At 33.3% G+C, this 22,782-nt stretch overlaps 1 protein-coding gene across 4 annotated transcripts in view; it reads left to right on the top strand.

Annotated features, from left to right (window-relative positions):
- Ube4A (Ubiquitination factor E4A) overlaps positions 1 to 22,782 on the top strand; it is a 163,990-nt gene that overhangs the window by 25,834 nt on the left and 115,374 nt on the right. For all 4 annotated transcript variants that reach the window (XM_085817017.1, XM_085817019.1, XM_085817018.1 and 1 more), the window contains exons 3-4: positions 727 to 830; positions 12,522 to 12,677. In XM_085817017.1, the coding sequence (XP_085673143.1) occupies positions 727 to 830; positions 12,522 to 12,677 (260 nt within the window). The remainder of the gene's footprint in view (positions 1 to 726; positions 831 to 12,521; positions 12,678 to 22,782) is intronic.

The raw sequence follows: 22,782 nt of genomic DNA, 5'->3' as shown, positions 1-22,782 counted from the left end.
AGATGTATATGACACCTCCACAATCATTTCAGGACCTTCAATGACATATTACAGATGCTTGTGCAAAGGTATCACCCACTATGCTACAGTGTGCAACATGAACTCCTAACAAGGGTACAGATATGGATTTCAGCTGCTAGAGAAAAGTTTAAAACATCGAAAATTAAGGTAGCTTTTGCTAACTAGGTATTTTTTTCTTTCTAAGATCATTTCATAACATCACAGTTTTGGAAAATCGCAAGCAAACAAATGCGTGTTTAAAGCATTTTGTTCTTAACATTCATGCCTACGAGATATCTTTTCGTACTAAATCGACAATGCTCTACACCTTTATAATTCACCTTTTCTTCCTATCTCATATTGTCTCGGAGATAGGGATGCTAACTCTGCTGTTTTCCACCAGGTGGTGCTGAAAGCTATCTTATCTAGTTGTGTGTAGTTACTTTATTACACCTAGACAATACTTTTATGACAATAGCTGCAGCCATTTGGCAGTTAAACATGTGGTACCGTACTTTAATGAGCACCCTTTATATATGTAATCTAATACATATTTAATCATATAATATCTTCATTACATTTATATATATATAATAAAATAAATTTATTTCTGTTCTTGGGATTTTCTAATTTATATAAAGGTTTTGTTTGAATTATTATTACTTTTTAATATTTATTTTGTTTTCCAGTTAATATTATACTATCATTAATCATTTACCTTTTTAGAGCCATGCTGTAATAAAAATGGTCCTGCCTCACTGATATTTTTAAATGAAGTTTATGTTGCATTACGGTTTCAAACAGATCTAGATGAAAATTGCATTGAAAGAGTAAGTAATATTAGTACACTGTCACACTATTAATGTTTGAACTGACATATTTCCTTTCCTTCCTTTCAGTTCTCCTTTTTTTTTAAATCTAGGTATTTTCTATTTAAAAAAGAAGTACTATCATTTTATAGATAAACCCCATCTTTCTTACAGTAAAACCCGATGAAAGTAGTACCATTAGAAAAATATCTTCATTGATCACTAATTAAATATTAATTTATTGCATAAACACATCTTACTGTTTAATAATTAAAAATTGAAAATTAAGTATAAGAACTTCAGTTTACAAAGTTCAGTTTATTTTCTGTTTTTATTAAAAAAAAATTGCCACACAAGATACAGTAATTTTGTGGTAGTGCTTATGCAGTAGAGAAATTACCAGGAATAATTACGGTTATATTTACTTCAATAGCAAGTTAATTATTTTCTGAGCAGTATTATTTTAGCTTGGTGAATTCTGAATTTGTTTCTAATTTGCTTTTCATTTTACACGTATTTAGATACTTAATATAATTTTTTCTCATTCTTCTTTACATACTACATTGTTTAATAGAAGACATCCCGCCCCCTGTCCATATTGAGAAACCTGATAAAAGTGACACAGCTAAAAATATTTTAGAATGGTTATGGATCACATTATTTATCGGCCACATTTTATAAAAGCATCTTATTACTATGTAGTTTTTAAGCTTAGTTTCTCAGTATTTTTATTAGTTTGTTGGAGTCAAATCTTTTGAGATTTTATCAGCAAAGTTCTTTTTTTTAAGTTCCGAGCATATACATGCGGTTGAGATAGCAACATAATGTTTCATCATGATTATTTCAAATTTTGTTATATACTTCACTTTATTCATCCTCCTCTTTTAAACTTATTGAGTTTTTCTCACAGATCTTTGCTTAACAATCAGACGAATCACTGCACAATTTCTGTGTCTGTATCGTCATACATATCAGAAAATAAACTTCTGAATATATCCATATTCAGAATTTCTAACTAATTTAACTAATTTTTGCAGTTTTTAAAAATTGCCATTTGTTTTTAGCTCTTATGTGGCTGTTAAAAAATTATAATTTTTTTATTTCAAGATTAAACCCTTTTTTTTTTTTTGGTAGCAATGTTATAATTTTAAATGATTAATTTTCTAGTGAAATCAGATTTCTAAATAAAACAAAAATTTAGGTGAAATAAATGTAATCGTATACCACAGGATAACCTGAAAAACTGTAAAAGAGAATGTGTCTTGGTATTTTGCTACTTTTTGAAGGGGGAAAAAAAATCCTACATTCTGAGGTAGCAGTTTTCATTCTTTTTCAACTTTTATCATTCTGTGGCCTAAAAAGTACAAAAGGTAGTGTATGTATTATTTTTAATTACATAATTTTAAATCCACATAAAGACAATTTTCTGAGTTATTACAAAATTTCTTGGTCATATGTGACAAAAAATAAAATTAGTGGAGCCTAAAATATAATTTAAAAATCCTTCCTTAAAATTATAGATATAAGCATAAAAACTGGCATACGTAAGACTTATTTAGTTATCATTATTTTAAGCCACATGTTATTTTAACACCAGTGTTTCCAAATATGGAGGATGAAAATGGTCACTGTAGAACCTTATGTGATGTTAGCTTACACATTACTCTGAAGATTTGCAAATTTCTTTGCTGGCATGTTTCATTGTGATTATAAGTGCACTGACAAGGAATTATGGTTTAGTCTGTTTTATTTCTAGCATTCTGCCAATTTCCATCTGTGTGTTAACCATATTTTTACTTTGTTTTGTTAGGAAAAAAAAAAAAAAAAGGATTTGATTTCTGCCGCCTTTTGAAATAGTACAATATGGAAACTGCATTGTTTCATTTTTCAATAATCTTTTGTAGATTAGTGCAGCACTTCGTAAAATGTTTTTGTTCGTGACTCTGGATATTAAATAGAAATAAAGGTATAAAGATGATTTTTTTCTAATAAATAATTTATTTCTCTTCTGAACAATATACTTATGAAAAGAAATAGTTTCAGTATTTGTTTCAAATATACAACAATGATTAAAAGAAAATCACACTTTATTGAGATGAATGTGCTTATTTTTTGCTGCATAACAAATTAAATTGGGTATGATATTTGACACTGCTGTATGTAAAGCATCTTAAAAATTTTTTTATGTTGAGCGTGTAGAGTCTCATTTTCTGTGGTATCATCAATAGACGAGTTGTAGAAAAACTGTAGAGGAATTTTCCTATTATCCTTAGGTCTTATGACAACAGACAAAGTCAAAGGGGTGTAAGTGACCCTTTATTCAATCACATATAGTTGCACATATGGTTCCACTTGGGCTTACCCCTTCCGAAACCTTCTCTTGAATAGATAGCACTTCTTTTTTCCCTTAATTTGAATAACTGTGCACTAACTGATTAACATTCTTTCAAGAAAACATGGGTGAACAAGAGAGTGAAAGGAAAGATCCTTTAATTAAAAATTAACTATTAGTCAAAATAAATGAATCTCCTCGTCTTTCCCTGCCAGAATTTAAGTACATGAAAAAGAGATCTTTAACACCCTTGTTAAGAACTTAATTCTAACTTGTCTAACTACCTAAACTTTTCAGAGCCAACGCCTTAAAATAACATGAGATGCTTGAGTGTAATTAAGTGTAAAAAGAAAATTCAATTACAACAATCTTGATTCTTCATCAGAGGTACAACTTTTCATCTGCTGACATCCTTCTAGAAAGTCTGGAAGGAAAAGGACTTTATAAAAATGTTCTACAAAGATGATATATGGTTTTTACAAAACATTTAATTTTATCTGCACTTTCATTCCGCACATTTATTCCACAATTAAATCTCTTCCCCTATTGCTTTTCACAAGTATTGGAGTGTAATTATGAGAAAAAGTCCATAAGTATTGGAGTGTCGTGTGTTTACAGACACTACCAACTAATCAACAACCTACGTGTTAATAATATTTGACATTTGAGACCTCAAATATACCCTATTTTTTAAAACTGCACATAATATGCTAACAAGAGCATGATTTAAAGTTGACTGTTGGCTGGAGAGCCTAACCTAACTCATGCAAACAGTTAGCTTTACTTTTAGCTTAATTTCTTTCAATTTTGCTATCTTGCGCATAAACATCTCACTCATACAATACAATTGAATTCTTGTAACTATGCAAGTCTTACTTAAGCTTAGCAGTTTCTCTCGTATTTCCTAGTAGCAGTCTCTCAGACTAAAATTCTATTCTTATATCTCAAGTAACATTAAAATAAACAATAGATACAGTCAAAAGTCGTTAATTCGGAATGATCTATAATCCGGACATCAAAACTAAAAACTTTCTGCGCATGCGCCGCGTTGACACATGCGCAGAGGCATTCACGCGTGCGCGTAAGACCTTTTACGACTGCGCATATGAGTGTGCGCAAGTGCAGAATACATTTTCGCGTGCGCATTTTATGTATAATGGACGTATAAGCTAAATAATTATCTATTTCAGTTAATGTTGATGATTGCGTTGTTCCTTAATTTTCGAATTGCATCCGGCTTATTATTTTTTGCAGACTCTAAGAGCAATTTTATAAAAGTAAGCTTAAACTTTCGATTATATCAAATAGAATTTCCGATATATATTTGTTAATATGTAAAGGATCTAAAGCGAAAGTATGTTTTGAAATCCGAAATCTGTTTATCATTTTCACGCTGCTCGGCGGCGGGCGCGTAATGAATTGGAAGTTGATTTGTCAGCACTATCCTTATCTTCAGCGCAGATGTTTTTATTTTATTTGGCTTATAATTCCTTACCAAATGTAGTATTTCATCTTGATATGCTCCGTCTTTGATATGATTTAAAACAAGTTCCTCGTCATTATAATTCGCTTCCGATAGCGAAGAAAAGTGACAGAGGTTATTGAAAACAAAAAAATTTCGATGGACAAATTAGTCGGTGTTCTTGACACAGCAATTATAGGACTTGAACGGCGGAACTTTGTAACTGAACAAGAAATTATGTCTGTTTAATAGAATTAAAGAGAAAGTATTATCACATGAAACGAAGCAAAACTTAAACAACTTACATTGAAAGAAATGTTTAATAAAGTAAACAAATAAATATTAAGCTTTTTCTTTTTGCAAATTTTGATACCCTTTAGATCATAATTGTTCTTTATTTCATAAATTACGGTTTCATATTTTTAATTTTGGAATTTCTGCATGCCATCTTACGAGATTTAAACTGATGATCTATAATCCGGAAAAATCGATAATCCGGAATCGCCGAAGTCCCGACGAGTCCGGATTAACGACTTTTGACTGTAGTTACAATTTTAATTTCCGAGCCTTTTTGTCTTTAAATGAACTAAAGTAACCTCACTTGTGGTAGAACTTAAAGGAATTTAACAACTAGTCCTTTTGGATTTAAAATAAAACTGAACTTTACTAAAGCGAAAATAAAGTGGCATTTATCTTTTTGATCTTTCATAATCCTCCATTCTTCACTTGAAACATTCATTCCAGTGTGGATAAGACTTTATGTGGTGCACTCGTTTTTGGCATTGTTGATTTTTCCCCTTCTTCTGAAGCCTTCCTCTTTTTTGCCGTTTCATGGAACGCTGGCACTTTCCTGCAGAGCTGAGGCCTTAGTAGTGGTCAGATGGCCTCTTTTGTTGCATAGAACTTTCTGGTGGCCCTCCTTCTCATAGTTCAGGAACTCGAGCATGCTGGAATTTCTGTGGAGTTTCCATAGCTTGTCCGGCTGATAATTTCTTTCCTTAGCCGTCTTGACATCGGATCCTCTTCATGTCTTGAGTCCACTGCTGGACTTTTCTTCCAGAGTTTTTGCATACTTTGTCTTTCTTTACGTAGCTTGCATTGCCACCTGGATTCATTGCATCTTGGCCTTTTTTGATTGTGTTCTTCCTAGGTTTCTTAATGTTTTCCTCTATATTCGTAGTTGCCTTTCTTTTTGTAGATGGCATTTGCACTTCCATTTGTGTTTATACACCGTTGCTACTTCTCGTGGCATTCGCATTATCGCCTTTTTTTTTTTTTTTTTTTTTTTTTTTTTGTAAAACATCTTAAATATATGCGGTTTATATCTATTAAAATAAGGTAATTGGATCCACATTTGCCACTACTTGTTCCCCCATCTTTATCTTTCAAATATAGTATGGCTTTCCTAATTCTTTCAGTAATGCTTTCAATAATGCTAATTCATTGACCCTATTATCCCATCCTTATAATAGTTTTTCACATAACGTATTATCTTTATTATATTCTTGTTTAATTGTTCAGCTATGTTGGATTGCAACCCATAAGTTACCGTTTTTAGGTTACCAAAGTCCTGCATATAGCTCTTAACCGTTTCACGATGGCACACCTTTGCTTAAGACGTTCATGCAAGACAGGATTCGAAGGCAATTGTTGCACAGGATGGCGGTTTTGCATCACTAAGCCTAATTAAAAAAAAAAAAAAAACTGAAGGCTTTCAAATTTTATATTACGCCTAAAGGGGTGGGTTTTTTTCCAAACATTTTGTGTGTTATCTTTATTTGTTAAATATAATGTTCTTTGCACTTAAACCATAAAATTCAATTCAACAGCAATATCGCAAAGTAATTTTAAAATGAACATATCTTTAGAATTTCCGATACACAGTCTCATGCACTGGATATAATTTTTTTCATACAGTGTTGCCATTGCTCGCTTTGAAATCATTAAGTTTCTTAATCAAAAATTCATTAAAGTTTTACAAAATATATAATAAAACAAATTCCAAATTCGGTCTTCCAGATGCCCATATTCTAGTGGAGGACAACTTATTGAAAATTTGATGTCTAGGTATCGCTTTTTCTCGCAGCATAAGAAACATACGTACATTCATGCAGATTCTTCATTATTTAATTTCTTTAAATATAAATACTATCAAATTATTATATAATAATATTGTTGCTTTTTTCTGGCACCAGTTGTTACTTTATTTTCTTCCTTCACGTTCATATGGGGTTTATGTGGATTTGGAGTGAATAATGACGAGACTTGATGAAGTATCAAAACACACTTTATTGGCCAGTATTTAATCAGGACAACTTCAAAATCTTGTTCACAGTCATCGAACTGTTATAAACACGCTGACATGATCAGCGACTCAGCTTTCAGGTTATCGAGCTATCACGATGGAGACAGCATCACTGCAAAGCACCAGAGTATAGCTCCCGACTCTGCTTAGTTGTTTTCGGAACTCTACATACTCTTGAGACTCTCCATGCTTCAAGTCACGATGCACTTGACAACACACAGAGCACAGCTCCTGACTCTTCGGTTCAGTCGTTCCCGAAGCTAAACATGCTCTCTCGACAATGCACTAAGAGACTCTTCGATGTATTCGACTACCAACTCGGCGCTAGACTTCGAGACACTCGCTCAATGACTGACTATCAGCTCGCTAGACGAACTATAATCCTCCATTATTTTCTTGAAACATTCATTCCAGTGTGGATAAGACTTTGTGTGGTGCACTCGTTTTTGGCATTGTTGATTTTCCCCCTTATTCTGCAGTCTTCCTCTTTTTTGCCGTTTCATGGAACGCTGGTACCTTCCTGCAGAGCTGAGGCCTTTCGTAGTGGTCAGGTACGAACTGACTGTGGGCCAGCAGAGTTTATATAGCTTTCGGCTTGTGTTCGAGAACATTCTGGGCTAAACCAGTAAGAATTTATTCCAGAAGGTTCTCCAACTGGCCATGGTATATCGCCAATTTTGTTTCCAAATGGGTGATTCTTTGCCAAATCTGGCAACCCTATCTTCCTTTGTTATTTTATGGCAACCCTAAACATGCTTTGTGGAAAAGCTATTTCACCGCGACTTTACATTTTGTAACAATATGTAATAAGTTCTTTAAATACTATAATACTTGAGGGAAACAATTTAAAATGTGAAAGGACATTTATAGTGAATCAATACGAAATGCCAAAACAAAATTTATATGCCTTCTGGACTAATGCTGTTTCGGGCATTAAATTATGCACTTGTTAAAAAGATAGCCCCTTTAAAGAATATTTAAAAGAGCATATGTTGAGAATTTCAGATACACAGTCTCGCACGCTGGAGATAAAAATGCTTTTTTTCCCCCCTGTATAGTGTTGCCATTGCTTGCTTTGAAATCATCGAGTTTCTTAACCAAAAACTCATGAATGCTTTACAAAATATGAAATAGATAATAAAACAAATTCCAAATTTGGCCTCCCAGGTGGCCATGTTTGGGTGGAGACGTACATTATTCAAAATTTGATGACTGTAGGTACCCTTGTTTTATCACAATGCGTGAAACATGCATATTTTTATGCAGATTCTTTGTTATTTAATTCCAGATTATATTTTCCAGATTTAGATTTTCCAGATTAGATCATCAATTTAAATCTTGTTAAGATGGCATGTAGAAATTATAAAATAAAAAATATCAAATAGTTATTTATAAATTAATAAAGCATTTATGATATAAAAAGTATCAAAATTTACAAAAAAAAAAAAACATTTATTTGTTGGCTTTATTAAACATTTCTTTGAATGTAAAGCATTTAAGTTGCTTCGTGTTTCGTGTTAATACATTCTCTTCAATTAAATAGACAGGCATAAATTCTTGTTCAGTTAAAAGTTCTATTGTTCAAGCCCTGTAGTTGAGAGTTCCAACTAACTTGTCAATTGAAATGTTTTCTTTTTCAATAACCTCTCTGTCATTTAATCACTATCGGTAGCGCTATTTTCTAAATGTAGAAGCATATAACAGATTTCGCCGTTCAGTAATTGATTGATGATTGCAGTGTAATTGCTGTGAAAAACTTCTGTTATATCATCTTCATTTATTACTGCTTCTTCATATTTCTTTACAAAATCCATTCATTTCAAAATTTCACTTGTGGTTTGCAATATCCGAAAGCCTTCTTTCATGGCTATCATCTTCACCATGAAATATGGTAGCTGGCCATAAATTATGCCAAGCATTTTTTAAAGTATCTGGAAGCACATTCTTTCACAATTTTGTGATGCTCCCCACAGCAGATTTTGTGCTAAAATATTTCAAAAATTTTTTAATAGTCTTGCCATTGTTTAAGAAATTTAACATGGATTTTAAAAATGCTACTTTATATTTTCATTTCAGCACACACAACTATTCTGATACACATAGGCTGAATGATGGACGTACAATTCAGAGAAAAGAATAACACGGATATTATCTTCCATTAAAACTTTAAGTGAAATGTGAGTAGAACAGTTATCTATAATCGGGACAATTTTTGCATCATCAGGTAAATCAACCGAATTCAAATTTTGCCGAGCCTCAAGTGTGAAATGATTTTCAAATCAATCAAACATTTATGCTTTTGTCATTCATGCTCTTTTATTTGCATGATATATAATGGGAAAATCTGTACTCCTTTAAATGCTCGAGGTCATGTATTTTTTACGATTACGAAAAGTTTACAGTTGTGCATTCCTGCAACATTTGCGCCTGCTAAAATTGTTAATCTGCCTTTGGTGTCTTTGACACCAGTTGGAGCCTTTTCTGTTAATGTTGCCAAGGTATTTTGCTGTACATATTGCCAGAAAAGACTTTCATCAGCATTGTAAATTTGTCCTGGAGATAATGTTTCACTATTAATGAGTTCAATGAATTCATCTGCAAATAGTTCAGCAGCTTAAGTATCAGCTGAAGCTTTTTCACCTGAATTTTGTAATTGCATTATACCATAGCAATTTTAAAATTTGATTAACCAATTTGTCGAACATGTGCTTTCAATTTTTAAATTGATTTCTTCATGAAATATTTTGGCTTGAGCATTGGACCTATCAGTGGCACGCCCTCACTGCTTCTCTGTCTGACCATTCAATCATCACTTTCTCATGATCGTCACTTTTAGCATAAAGAATAATTTTTTCTGTTATTCATTGCAAGTGGGGTGTCAGAATCCAGAAAGAAATTCATAAAGCTCCTTTTTCTGTTATGTCACATACAGTTGATTTTCTAATGCCGTGCTCCTTACGTAATTTTGAACCTATATCCATTTTTTTTGCAGCAATTCCACTTTTTGTTTAATGGACATGGAAGCATGCTTTTGCTTTGTAGATCATATTGCAGATCCAGAATTAGAAACTCTATTCGACATAATTGAAAGTTCAAATTTTAGTTTTCATAAAATTGCTGTAATCATACAGCCTGCAAAATATAATAAGCTGCATCAAATCAGAAATTTAAGGAACAGCACAATCTGCTATATTAACTGAAATTTTTTGGATCAGTATGATTTTAGCCTAGCTTAACATCATCTGCTATACATTATTGGCTATGTAGCATGAGATTGATGATGAAAGACAAAATGTTCCTTTAAATTTTGTCTTTCTATCGCACACTGAGACAATTAAGCCTGAATTTCATTAATTATATATTGTACTTATATCTAATTCTTGCAGATGCTTAAGCCTTCTCTGAGTCCTGAATAAATAAATCCCATATATTCTTAAGCTTACTGAGGACCTGCACTGGATATTTTGTCACCTGATGCATTCTTGGCGGGTCCTAAATTTTTCTACCAATTGCTTCCCTAAGTTCTGAATTTTTGCACCCCTAAATTTTGAGTCCTAGTGCTTTCCCTAGATTAAAAAAAAAATTATCATCCTTAAATTTTGTTACTCTGTGCTTCTCTAAATTCCAAAAATTTTATCTTCCTTAAGTTCTGCCGCCTGGTTCGACCATACAAGCTCTGGCACCGGTTCTGGGTTTACGTGAATAAAAAATCTGATGTGTACACCATGTGATTTCCTTGTACAGAATATTAAATTATACGCATTTTCCCTTGCATTTCATTTAAACTTATTGGATTGAATTAAACCTACTTCATTGAAAGCACATAAACAACAATAGAATAGACGCACTCTTTAAAATTCACTATATTTAGTTACCATAGTGGCACTCTGGTGCTAGGTTCAATTAACAGCATTACATTTCATTCATTTTATAACTCAGAATGCAAAAAATTTATATCATCTGAAGAATTATCTAATCATTGCCATATGTTCCTTTCAAGTACTATAATAAATCTAAAACAATGTATAAAAGAAATTAAACAACAACAACAAAAAAAAAAAAAAAAAGAGAGAGACATTTTTTTGTTTTCTAATTGCATAGTTTATCAAATTGCTTCGGTTGCCAGTGTGGTGTTCCTCCCTTTTATCTATCAGCTTAAGCTTTTATCAGAAACTAGTGAACAGCTAAACGAATAATCGCTTAAGTTCAGTAACAGAAACATAAAGCTCAAGAAGGGTTAATTTCCCTTTATTGCTCAAAATAAAGATATGCAATCGTCCCCTTTCTCAAGGCATACAGCAAAGTCTTCACTTGGGCTTAAAAGTGTAAGAAATAAGAACTTAACTAATGCTTAACTAAAGAGATGTAGATGTAGCTAACGCAAATCTAACTAATTGGCTTCTGAATATTAAATTAGTTAGTGAAGCTATCAAGGCCCGTAGTATGGTCAAGCATAGTAACAGCTTAAAAAGATGTGGGCAAAAGGCAAACGCATGCTAGTCAGAATTTCTGATTTTCTCTCACGAAGTCAGTGGAACTTACACATTTGCATTAAATGCAATTCTAAAAACACATACTGGTAGGAAATTAAAAGCTGAAATTAGGATGGATAGGAAAGGAGCTTTAACTTAAAAATAACTGTTAGAATCTTAGGATAAATCTTACAATCATAATTAATATTTGTAGTTTTTGCGGTGTGCTGTTTAACAACTTTGTAAGATTTTCAAAGATTCAAATAAAATTTTGATGTTCAAAGGAAAGATATCGTCACATTAAAAATTTTATTGGCTTTTAAATATACCGGAAAAATGTCTAAAGGGAACAACACCAAACATTAAATTAAAAAACTGCAGTTTTTGTTTTCTATTGCCATAACATCGCTAATGCACATTCTTAAATAAAAGCTTTATTTACAGTAGTATTCTTTTGCTATCCTGGCATGAACCGCTTTTGTTTCATTAAATGAATAATTGTATAATAAAGTTGGATTAGCTATGTTGAAAAGTAAAAAAAATTATTCCAATCATGTATAATATCTAGACCTTCTCAGTTTCTCCATTGTTGCAGAAACATATAAATAAATTTCTCTGTTTATTCTCTGCCGCAAATAACTTGGGATAATTTTATTTTTGAATAAAAATTTGTGGTACTGTTATTGTATTATTAGATAAATTAAGTCAGTTTTGATTTTTTTTGAAATTAATGTCAGTTTTGAAAAATTTGTGTGTTTTATGGATTGTTTATTTATTTGTTTGGGGGGGGGGGAACTTAACACATTTTGTATTGCTTTCTCTACTTAACAAAGCCTACCAGTGGCCAAGTAGTTAAGTCCTTTCACACTGGTAGTTTGGTGTGAGGTTCGAATCCGGTGAACTGGCTAGCTGCATGGCTGTTTACATAGTTCCCCCCCCCCATGTATAACATCTGTACAGTCAGATTCCCTTAGAAATTCTTCCACAAAGGTATCCCTTCCCTTAGGAAATACCCCTCATGTGCTTTGCCGTATTCAAATAAATCAAACCTATAATTAATGAGTAAATTAGTGTCTACTTTTTATCTAACATAATGATTATACAGCAGTTGCTTCGTATAAAAACATGTACCTATTTATAGGCAGTTTTTGAGCGTCTCTTATTGGAAGAACCATCACAGCACATAGTACGAAGAAAATGTTTTGATGAAGAAGAGGATAACATTACAGCTGAAAAACGAGTTATTTTTTACCTTTATCAAGCATACCATCGTTTAAAAAAGCTGACAGATTTTCAGGTATGTATTTCGTTGTTGGCAAAATTTACCTTAGCTTTGTTTATGTAATGCTTATTCTTGTGGTACTAATAAGATGTGTTTATAAAATAATGAGACTAGCTAAAAAATTATGTTTATTTTTAATTTATGCCATATCTGTTGTTTGTCTCCTTTGATGGGCTCCTCATTGGCACTACCACATCAGCCTATTCTTAGTTTCCACTGGTCAAAGAGTGTGTTGCAGTTCTTTTCCTAATAAGTGTTTAAAAACTGTGACTTTTTTTCTTAATAGCCTTCAATGACTCAAAACAAATTCCATTTAACAAAGTTTTTATTTTTTAAAAAGAAGTTCTTTATGTTTATGGTTTCATTCTGCATTTAGATAGCTATAGTATAACTGTCTTGATGCAGAATGAAACCTTTTGCCAGAATTCTCGATATCTCCCACCCTTCCCTGTTTCTCTCAAGCATAAACTTCTTTATAATAATGCATATTTCTAGTTCACAGTCTTGCTCTTTGGTAGCCACCCTTCCTCTTTTCCCTTATTATATAAAAAAAAAAAAAAAAAAAAAAAAAAAAAAAACTGCTATCAGCATTGCTTTAAATTTTGATTTGCTGTGATGAGTTTTTTTTTTTTTTTTTTTTTTTTTTTTTTTTTTTTTTTTTTTTATTCTACGTAACTACTAATGACTTTTTTAAGATGAGGTCAACATCAATTTGCTCCAGCTGTTAAAAAATTAACTTAATAATTTTTTAGTTTCTTTAAATGTTTTATTTCAAATGAAATATCAAAATTCAGCCTACCTGTTCTTCCCGGGTGGTGATTGTATCTCCTTCGATGTTGATTCAGCACGCAATGAATGACAACGTAACTAAATGACCACACGGTTAGACCAACATTAGAATATATTTAAAACAACATTAAAATTACAATTTAAAATATTCAATCTCAAGAATACGTCATTAGCATGTCATGGAATACATCTATCTCTTTATCCGTTGTCCGAAGTATGTTGTAGTTAGAGAGGAGTTGAGTTGCAGTGTGCTTCTCACAAATGATAACTATGCACGGAATTTTAAAGGCTCTGCTTTTAACACTCCCCCTTTTGAGTTTCGGGAATATTGATCCAGAACTCAACACCTTTTTGTCCATATCTTGAGAGAGGTTTAACAACACGTCCAGTTCTTGTTGTAACAAGATGGAAATAAGGATTCCTTTGGTTCATAGGAGGTTCTCCTTTTAGCATAGCATTCTCCACATAGTTTTCACCATCCAGTTTTAAAGGTTTAATCTTTTGATGGGTTAGTCACAGGTCCTGCTTTAGTTTTAATTTTGGCGGTTCTAGCTACTCCATCTCCATGTAAATCAATAATATTCTTCCTACCTAAAGGCCAATACAATCTTTTGAGGTTATCAGTCCATATTAATAAAATATCTCCAACGTTAAGGACATAAACTGTGTTTCGAGCTATTGTCATTTCGTGCAATTGTCCTAAGTATTCATTTCAAAAGCTGACTTGAAGATCGGACATCAGATTTCTTCTGTAAACCAATCTTTTTTTGAAATCTTTGTTAGTAGTTTTTATTTGATCAAAATCAGTTGTATTACTTAGGCGATTCTCTTTCAAAAATAGATCAGCTGTTAATGGGTTTAAATCCTCTAGATCTTCACTGACATAGCATTTAGTTGGTTCACTGACATAGCATTAGTAGGTCTAGCATTTAGTTGGCTTTCACAGTCACAGAGAACAGTTTCCATTTCTTGATAGTTTAAAGATGCTTGTCCTAAAACTTTTTTCAGAATTCGTTTTAGAAGGCCAATCAACCTCCCCCAAAAGCCATCCCACCATGGGGCTGCTGGAGGAATGAATTTCCAAGTAATAGGATAAATAGATATTTTTAATCTTTTTAGATCGACATGTTTCAATAAATTTTCAACTCTGGTAAAGTTAGTTGCGTTGTCTGAGTATATCACTAAAGGGCGACTGTGACAAGCTATGAATCTTCTAAGTGCCAATAAGAAGTTGTCTGTTGATAGAGAAGTCAGAAGTTATAAATGTACTGCTCTATAAACCGCACAGGTTATAATTATGATCCATACCTTCTTTCTTTCTTTCAGTAGTAATGGACCTGCAACATCCACTCCAGCAATTTCGAAAATGCAAACATTTTTTACGCGATCTTCAGGAAGCATTCCTACTGGAATATCAGGGGGTTTGACTCTAAATCTTTGACAAACAATGCAAGTTTTGATTACTGCTTTTATAGTTCATCTACTTTTCAATATCCAATAATTTTCCCTCAAAGTTACCATTAGCGACTGTACTCAACAGTGTCCAAGTTCTTGATGTTTAGACAGAATCAGGCACTTAAGTACATGATGATCTGATGGTAGAACAATCGGAACTCTGAAACTTTCATTGTCTTCTCTCAAAAGAAGTTTTGTTTTAATTCTGAAAATTCCATCAGTGTCTGTAAATGTCAACAATGACTTTAGACATTGAGTTTTCTCACTATGGAAAGAATCATCTTGAGCTTTTTTCAAAATTTTAGGTTCAGCTTCTTTAAGCTCTTCAGTAGATAGTTCTCCTGAAATTTTGTTCGGCTTCTTAGAATTCCTATAAAATCTGTATATCCAACTAGTAATTTTAATTATTCTCTTATAGGAGGATGTGGTTATAATAATTATCATTACTTTGATTCTTGTGAGACACTATAGTTTTCTTCTTTTCTGCATTTACATCTTTGTCAGGTGACAGATCGTAATCCAGTCATTTATCTTTAGAATATCTAAGCCAGGGAGGTCCTTCGTGCCATTTTTGCTTTAGTAAGGTTTTTACTGAGCAATCTCTTGATGGTATATTGGCAGGATTTTGACATCCAGGAACAAACTTCCATTCATTGGATTCTGATAGAGTTCTAATTTCATTTACACGATTAGATATAAACATTTGCCAAGGACCTTCTCTTACAGTACGTCCATGGAAGGACCAGTAGACTGACTGAATATTTTCTAACTTCAAATCTTTCTTCACTGCATTGGTTAATCTAACCCCAATAAGACATGCTAGCAATTCCATCCTTGGAATCGATAATCCTTTCAAAGGAGCAATTATTGATCTAGCTTGTATTAATTGACAAATTACTTTTCCCTCTTTTTCAGCCCTAAGAAAAATACAAGTTGCATATGCAAACTTAGACGCGTCACAAAATGTATGTAGTGTTATGTCGGATTTACTAAGGTCTAAATCAGATGGTCTGCGAGGTATCTTGAGATTTTAATTTAATTTCTGGTAACTGATCTTCCCATTTTTCAAATCTTTTGATTAAATCTTCCGGTAATGTAGAATCCCATGAGATTCCCAGTTTCCAGCATTCCTGAAGAAGCAGTTTAGGAATTAACATTATCGGGCAAGTGAAACCTATCGGATCAAATAATTGATGTGCTTTAAACAAAATCTTTTCTTTAGTAATCGGTTCATTGTTCTTCTCGGTTTCTATCAATTGGCATGACAGGGTGTCATTCTTAGTATCTTATTTGGGACCTAAAACTGATACATCGTTTTCATTTACGTAAGCTGAGCTATCGCTAAAGAAATCTTGCATCTCAGGAAGATAATTACTTCTCCATCCACGTTAAGTCAAATTTAGCTGCTTTTAAAATTTTTTTAGACTCTCTTGAAATATTCTAAGCCAGCAACAGAGTCAATACTTGCAACACAATTATCCACGTAAAATGAATCTTTTAGTTTCATTGCAATACCTTTCAAAGGCTCTTCTACCTGATCTAAAACATGATTTAAAACAGCTGCAAGTAAATAGAGGCTGCTTGAAACACCGAATACGACTCTGCAATGTCTGTATGTGATTAACTGTTGGGGATCTCCACATTTCCACGACATAAACCGTAAAACATCTCTATCGTTTTCATTTAGGCTTATCTGCAAGAAGGCTTGCTTGATGTCTGTAATAACTCCAATATTTCCCCACCTAAACTGATTTAAAATTGTCAATTAGATTAAGACGATGCAGTTGTTGCATGCGTACAGGTTCGTTATGAAATGAATGCACAAGTCCGATGAAAAATGAACAAAATTTATTATTTATCACAACAAAAGTGCTTAAATTTCCTCAGATATTCGTGCAGTATTACAATATCTCAAAGTAGCACTGGGGAGTTATGAAAGTGCAATTCTGTTTTTTATTTAGCCATTAACTGTTTGTACAAAAAGCCAATTAGATCATTAATAGAATATTCATCTCCTAATTCTTTATTAAATTGGAATATTAAATCACTCAGTAACGCCTTTAAGATTACAGGTGCTAATAAGGTGCTGAACGTGTTCGAACTTGTACCTAGCGATTCCAAGCTTCTAATATTAATTTCAGTTTTATCACACAATTTCCAAAAATTCACAACCTCATTAGAACGTTTAAGCGTGGGTATTTCTAGTAACTGTTTCATGTGTGTGTTTATCAAAACTGCTTTCCTTGCAAATCTTTCTTCTAGTAACAAAACAGCTTTTTTATAATTGTCGCTTGAAACAGAAAAAAAAACCTTCTATAGTTTCCAAAGCAGTTCCAGCTAAACGGACTTTTAAGTAATTGAATTTACTAACATCGTCAAGTGATTTGTGATTATGTATCAATGTTTCGAATGAGTTCCAGAATGTAAGCCAATCACTTAACTTTCCATAAAATTTTGGAATTGTTATTTTAGGTAATTTCATATTAAACGTTTCCTGAGGATTTGCATTCAAATTAAGTGACGAATGGGAAGAGTCGACTGACTGATTCATTTGATTCACACATTGTAAATATTTGTTTGCTCTAAATCTCCATGTAATGATTTTTTCTCTACATTCTTTGGCGGATTCAAGTTCTTTATCAAGATCTTTGGGATCTACTAACTTTTCTACTTCGGTATCCACAACTTTGAGACTTTCAAATTTGTCGTTTAATTGTTCTAAGTAAAGCTCCAGCTCAACTGCCGCTGATAATTTCTGCCGCTGCCTTTTTGTAATTTCTGCTTCAGATTTTGAACAAAGGTTTGTAACTGATACTCTTAATGTTGATTGTTTTTGAATACACCAAGTTAATGCTTCAATGGCCATTTTACTTAATTTATGTTACATTCATTCAACTTCAATACTAAATATGATATTCAAATATATTTCGGACAAATTATATCATATTGCATAAAATACAGATCACCATCCCAGCATGGGATGCCATGTTAAAAAACTAACTTAATAATTTATTAGTTTCTTTAAAAGTTTTATTTAAAATGAAATATCAAAATTCAGCCTACCAGTTTTTCCCAGGTGATGACTGTATCTCCTTCGATGTTGATTCAGCACGCAATGAATGACAACGTAACTAAATGACACACGGTTAGACTAACACTAGAATATATTTAAAACAACATTAAAATTACAATTCAAGTTATACATTCTCAAGAATACGTCATTAGCATGTCATGGAATACATCTATCTCTTTATCCGCCGTTGGAAGTGTGTTGTAGTTAGATAAGAGTTGAGTTGTAGTGTGCTTCTCATAAACAATAATTGTGTGCGGAATTTTAAAGGCTGTATTTTTAACAACAGCATATCGGGATGAAGTTTCATATGGCATTCGTTTTTGTTCTACAGGGAGACACCTAGGAGCCATTGTTTCTCAAATTTGTGTCATGTGGATATCCTTTCACAAAATTTTCCACACAATGTCAACAAATGTCAGTGTTGATAATTTTAGATATCATTTAGACATTCAGTTGATAGTCTGCTCAAACAGCCTGTCCAATTTTTATTTATTTATTTATTTGTATTTTTCATGATTCTTGAAATTGCATGCGATCTCTCCCATAACCTTGAGTAAGCATCTGTATGTATACACTGCATTAGTGTTTTGATCAATTTTATCAAAAATTCCAAATTCACGTTCTGTTCAGTTTTAACGTTCAATTTAAAAATGTAAGCATGCTTAGTCATGATTGAGGAAACTCTGAGGATTGAGGTTTTCTCTGCAGGCTAAGAATATCCAAGGTCACTGCCCCTCCTGTCATTTGACTTTCATTGTGTTTAAAGGGAACTAAGTACAAGGCAGTTTCATTATTTTATAGACAGACTTTGTATCGTGATAGATCATAAATCTAGTGAATATTTGTATAATATTGACAGTAGTTATTAAATCATAACTGAAAGTTGATTTAGAATATTATTACTTTTTGTATTTTATGTACTGTGATATCATGTTTATTTAAAATGCAAGGTTTTTATCCTTAACGCCTTGCCAGTTAGGGCAAGTACTATGTGCAGTATTTGTGATGCGTGAACTAACTTTGAGCAGAAGAAAAATTAGTAATTTTCTTTTGTGAAGCCCGAACTGAGTTTGTTTTCGCTTTAGGATATTCATTTAATTCGCTATTTTCATAAGAGTTGGCATTATTGGTCCTACTTTTTCACCAATTTCAGTTGGGTGAAGATGTTGGCATGTTCAGATGCTCAGCTAAACAAAGACACGTGTTAGAAATGAGAGTTTCACTTTCACATATTTTGTTTTGGTCTGTTATTTCAGTTGTTTTTCCGTGAATTTTATACCAAAAAGTTTTTTTTTAAATGTCTGATTCAGACGTCAATGAGGAATATAATTAAGTTCTTCAGAATCGGATACCGATGAATATGTAGATAGTAATGATGATAGTGATATTACTTCCTGTACAGAGTGGAAGCAGTTATGTTTGGATAACCTTCCTCCTGCTCCAAGGTTTCCATTTCGACCAATACAAGTAGGTGCAGCAGTTGATATGTCAAATTTCACACAAGAAACTGAATACTTTGAGCTCTTTTTTAATAAAAATTTGTTGCACATTATCATCACAGAAACTGATATGCACAACAATATATTCAAAGTTATTCCAAATGGATAACACAAAACTAAATGGAAGTTGCAGGACAAAATATGTCGCGTTTATAATGGATAGTAAGTTAAATTTTTTGGATTATATCAGACTATGATTAGTGTCAAAAAAAGATTGCCTGTCTGAAAGACTGGCCGGTGCAAAATGGGTTTGTACCCAGAACACTCTTAATTCTCACTTAACAGCACCTATATAAAACCAATTCTTAAATATGGCAGTGAAATTCTGGTTTCAGCTGACAGACCAAGTTGGAAGTCTTAGAGAGAGCCCAAAATAAAACTCTAAATTTCACCACAGGAGCAGAAATGTCAACTTTGGTAGCAGCTTTACAAGTCCTATATTTCAAACCCTCCAATTGCTGTTGAGATACAGAAACGGGCATTTTATATTCTAGACTGAAATCGGTGGACATTTGGATGCAAAATAGATTAATGGGCATCCTCAGAACTCAGATTTCTATAGTGGAGATTTGTGAAGGCCTTTTGAATGATTTAACCCTTTAAAGGGCACCAGTATATAAAATATACAAGTTGTTTCTCAATTTTTTAATCTCCTAAAAATGCTAATTTTTCCACACCAAAAGCTGTAATCGTAAGTTTCTAGTATTTACTTTTTATTCTAAATGGCAGCACTACCCTATGAATCCTCAATATTTTACAGTTATGAAATTAATATACCTCATTAATATACAAATGGGATGAAAATCGAAATAAGAGCTTTGAGGTGTAACAAGTAATGAAATCACTTAACGGCATTTCTTCCTGAACAAAATAGTATGTTACAGCCTATATTTACAAAAAATTCAAAACGGACCCTGATGGGCCTCGATAATCTGAAGAATGTGTGTGTGGGGGGGGGGGGGCCAATTCATAGCATGAAGCATGCTCTTTTTTATATATTATTTGAAGCGTAAAATATAATAACTTCAAAAATGCAACATACTTTTTCAGCTGAGTCGTAGTGTTTTATTTTTCAATTTTTTATTTTTTCAGCTGAATTACATCTCTTTGTAACATTATGCTAGTTCAGCTGCAGCATTATACAGTTTACGCATGCAGTGTTATATTTTCTAAATTTTTTCATAAAACAATAATATTGAATTTAAATTAGTTACAAAAGCTGCCATATTTTATATAATTATGTTCAGCTGGGTGCATAAAAACATAAATTTTCTTTTTAAAATATTTAATTTGTATCGAAATTTTAAGTTTCTGTCTTCAGACTTACATAATTATATTGAAGCACCCATCTCTATAGACACACATCAAAAGTGCACAAGATTAAATTAAAAAAAGAATTAACAATTGCCAGCTACCTGGGGAAAAAATACCTTAGGGGCTCTGGTATAAAATACACTCTTAGACAAAATAAATAAATAAATAAATAAACCATGATGCACCGAGAAGATATAAAGCAAATTGTACTCAAATTGATATGCATACAGGTTTCGACGGAAAATACAAAATTTTACATTTTGGCTGCGAATGAATGAACAGTTGTCGCTACAGCGCATCTGATCTGTGCAACTGGCAGGATATTTAAGAGGAGAAATTACGATTTCAGGTCATAAATTCTTCAGGAATTTCATTCCGTGTACTCTGGTAGACAGTAAGTATGCCTCGTGTACAGGTGCACAAATGATATGCGCAGATGTTAGAATTTGAGAGAGGTTGTGTAGTTAGTCTCAAAGAAGACAGTTGGTCTAATCGGGGAATAGCTCGACATTTGAGCAGGAGCGATGCCACTATTAGACGATGTTGGCAGGAATGGGTGAACCATGGCCGCATCAAGGAGGAAGCGGTAGGCCTAGAGAAATGACAGAACGTGAAGACCGAGCAATCGTCAGAGCGGCACTCACAGCCCCAGATGCATCATTATCATCGATTGTATGTGCAATTAGTGATTCAGTGACCACACTGACCGTTCATAGACGACTCACAGAAAGGGGGCTGAGGTCACGGCTCCCCTTGCACCGACTACCATTGACCTCTGTACAACGTCAAGCCCGTTTGCAGTGGTGTGGGGCTCATTCGCACTGGAATGTCACTGACTGGAGTAGAATAGTCTTCAGTGATGAGTCCCGCTTTGAACTGAGACCCGATGACTTGCGAAGGCGACTCTGGAGACGCTCCGGACAGCGGTGTGATACCAACCTGACTGTCTTCTGGCAGACAGGCCGACAACCAGGAGTGATGGTCTGGGATGCCATTTCATTTCATAGTAGGACCCTTTTGGTTGTCATCCGTCGCAACCTTACAGCACAGGGGTACGTCAACGAAGTTCTAAGGCCCGTTGTGTTGCCCTTCATGTCACGCCACCCTAGGCTTACATTTCAGCAAGATAATGTCCGCCCCCACACTGCATATGTTTCTACTGCTTACCTTAGTGCTTGTCGAACATTACCTTAGCCAACAAGGTTCTTGGATCTCTCTCCTATTGAGCATGTTTGGAGCATTATGGGCAGGGCCCTCTAATCAGCTCGGGACGATCTAACGCGCCAATTGGACAGAATTTGGAACAATATCCCTCAGAAGGACATCCGCAACCTCTATCAATACATGCCAAGCCGAATAACTGCTTGCATAAGGGCTAGAGGTGGACAAATGTGTTACTGACTTTTTTATTTGTGAAACTCTATCACTTCAATAAATCATCCAATTTTCCTCAAACTGTAATCATTTGTTTTTCTGTACATGTACATCTATTCTACTGCTTTTCGTCCCATTCGAACAACTCCTTGGTGCGTCATTTTTTTTGTTTAAGAGTGTATATACCGGCTCTCAAAATTCTGGATTTCGCTCTAGATTTTTTTTTTTTTTTTTTTTTTTTTTTTTTTTTTTTTTTTTTTTTGAAGTCTCAATTTTGTGTTCTTAGGGTCCACAATTCATGCAAAATTTGACCACAATTTAAATTATTTTATATTCCACCCATCAAAGGATTAATCCTCAATATTTCTGTTGAAAGTACTAATATACTTGTAGACCTGCTTGACTCTTTGGAAATACTCTATAATTTAAAACTGGGTGAAATAGAAAAAAAGACATACTAGATATTATTCTAAAAACAAATGCCTTGTCAATATTGGACAATAACTATCCTGAACCAGAATAGATACTTGTATTTACAGATGTCTCTAGGCTGAATAATGCTGCTGGCACAGGTGTATATTATAAATTGTTTTCACAATATGCACCAGTGGGTCGA

This window comes from Stegodyphus dumicola, chromosome 5 (assembly GCF_044657685.1).
Source record: "Stegodyphus dumicola isolate Sdum_Otavi_A_Nest chromosome 5, ASM4465768v1".
In the NCBI taxonomy this organism is placed as follows: Eukaryota; Metazoa; Arthropoda; class Arachnida; order Araneae; family Eresidae; genus Stegodyphus; species Stegodyphus dumicola.
Note: the sequence above shows the minus strand (reverse complement) of the source record. Positions and strands in the feature narration are given on the sequence as shown.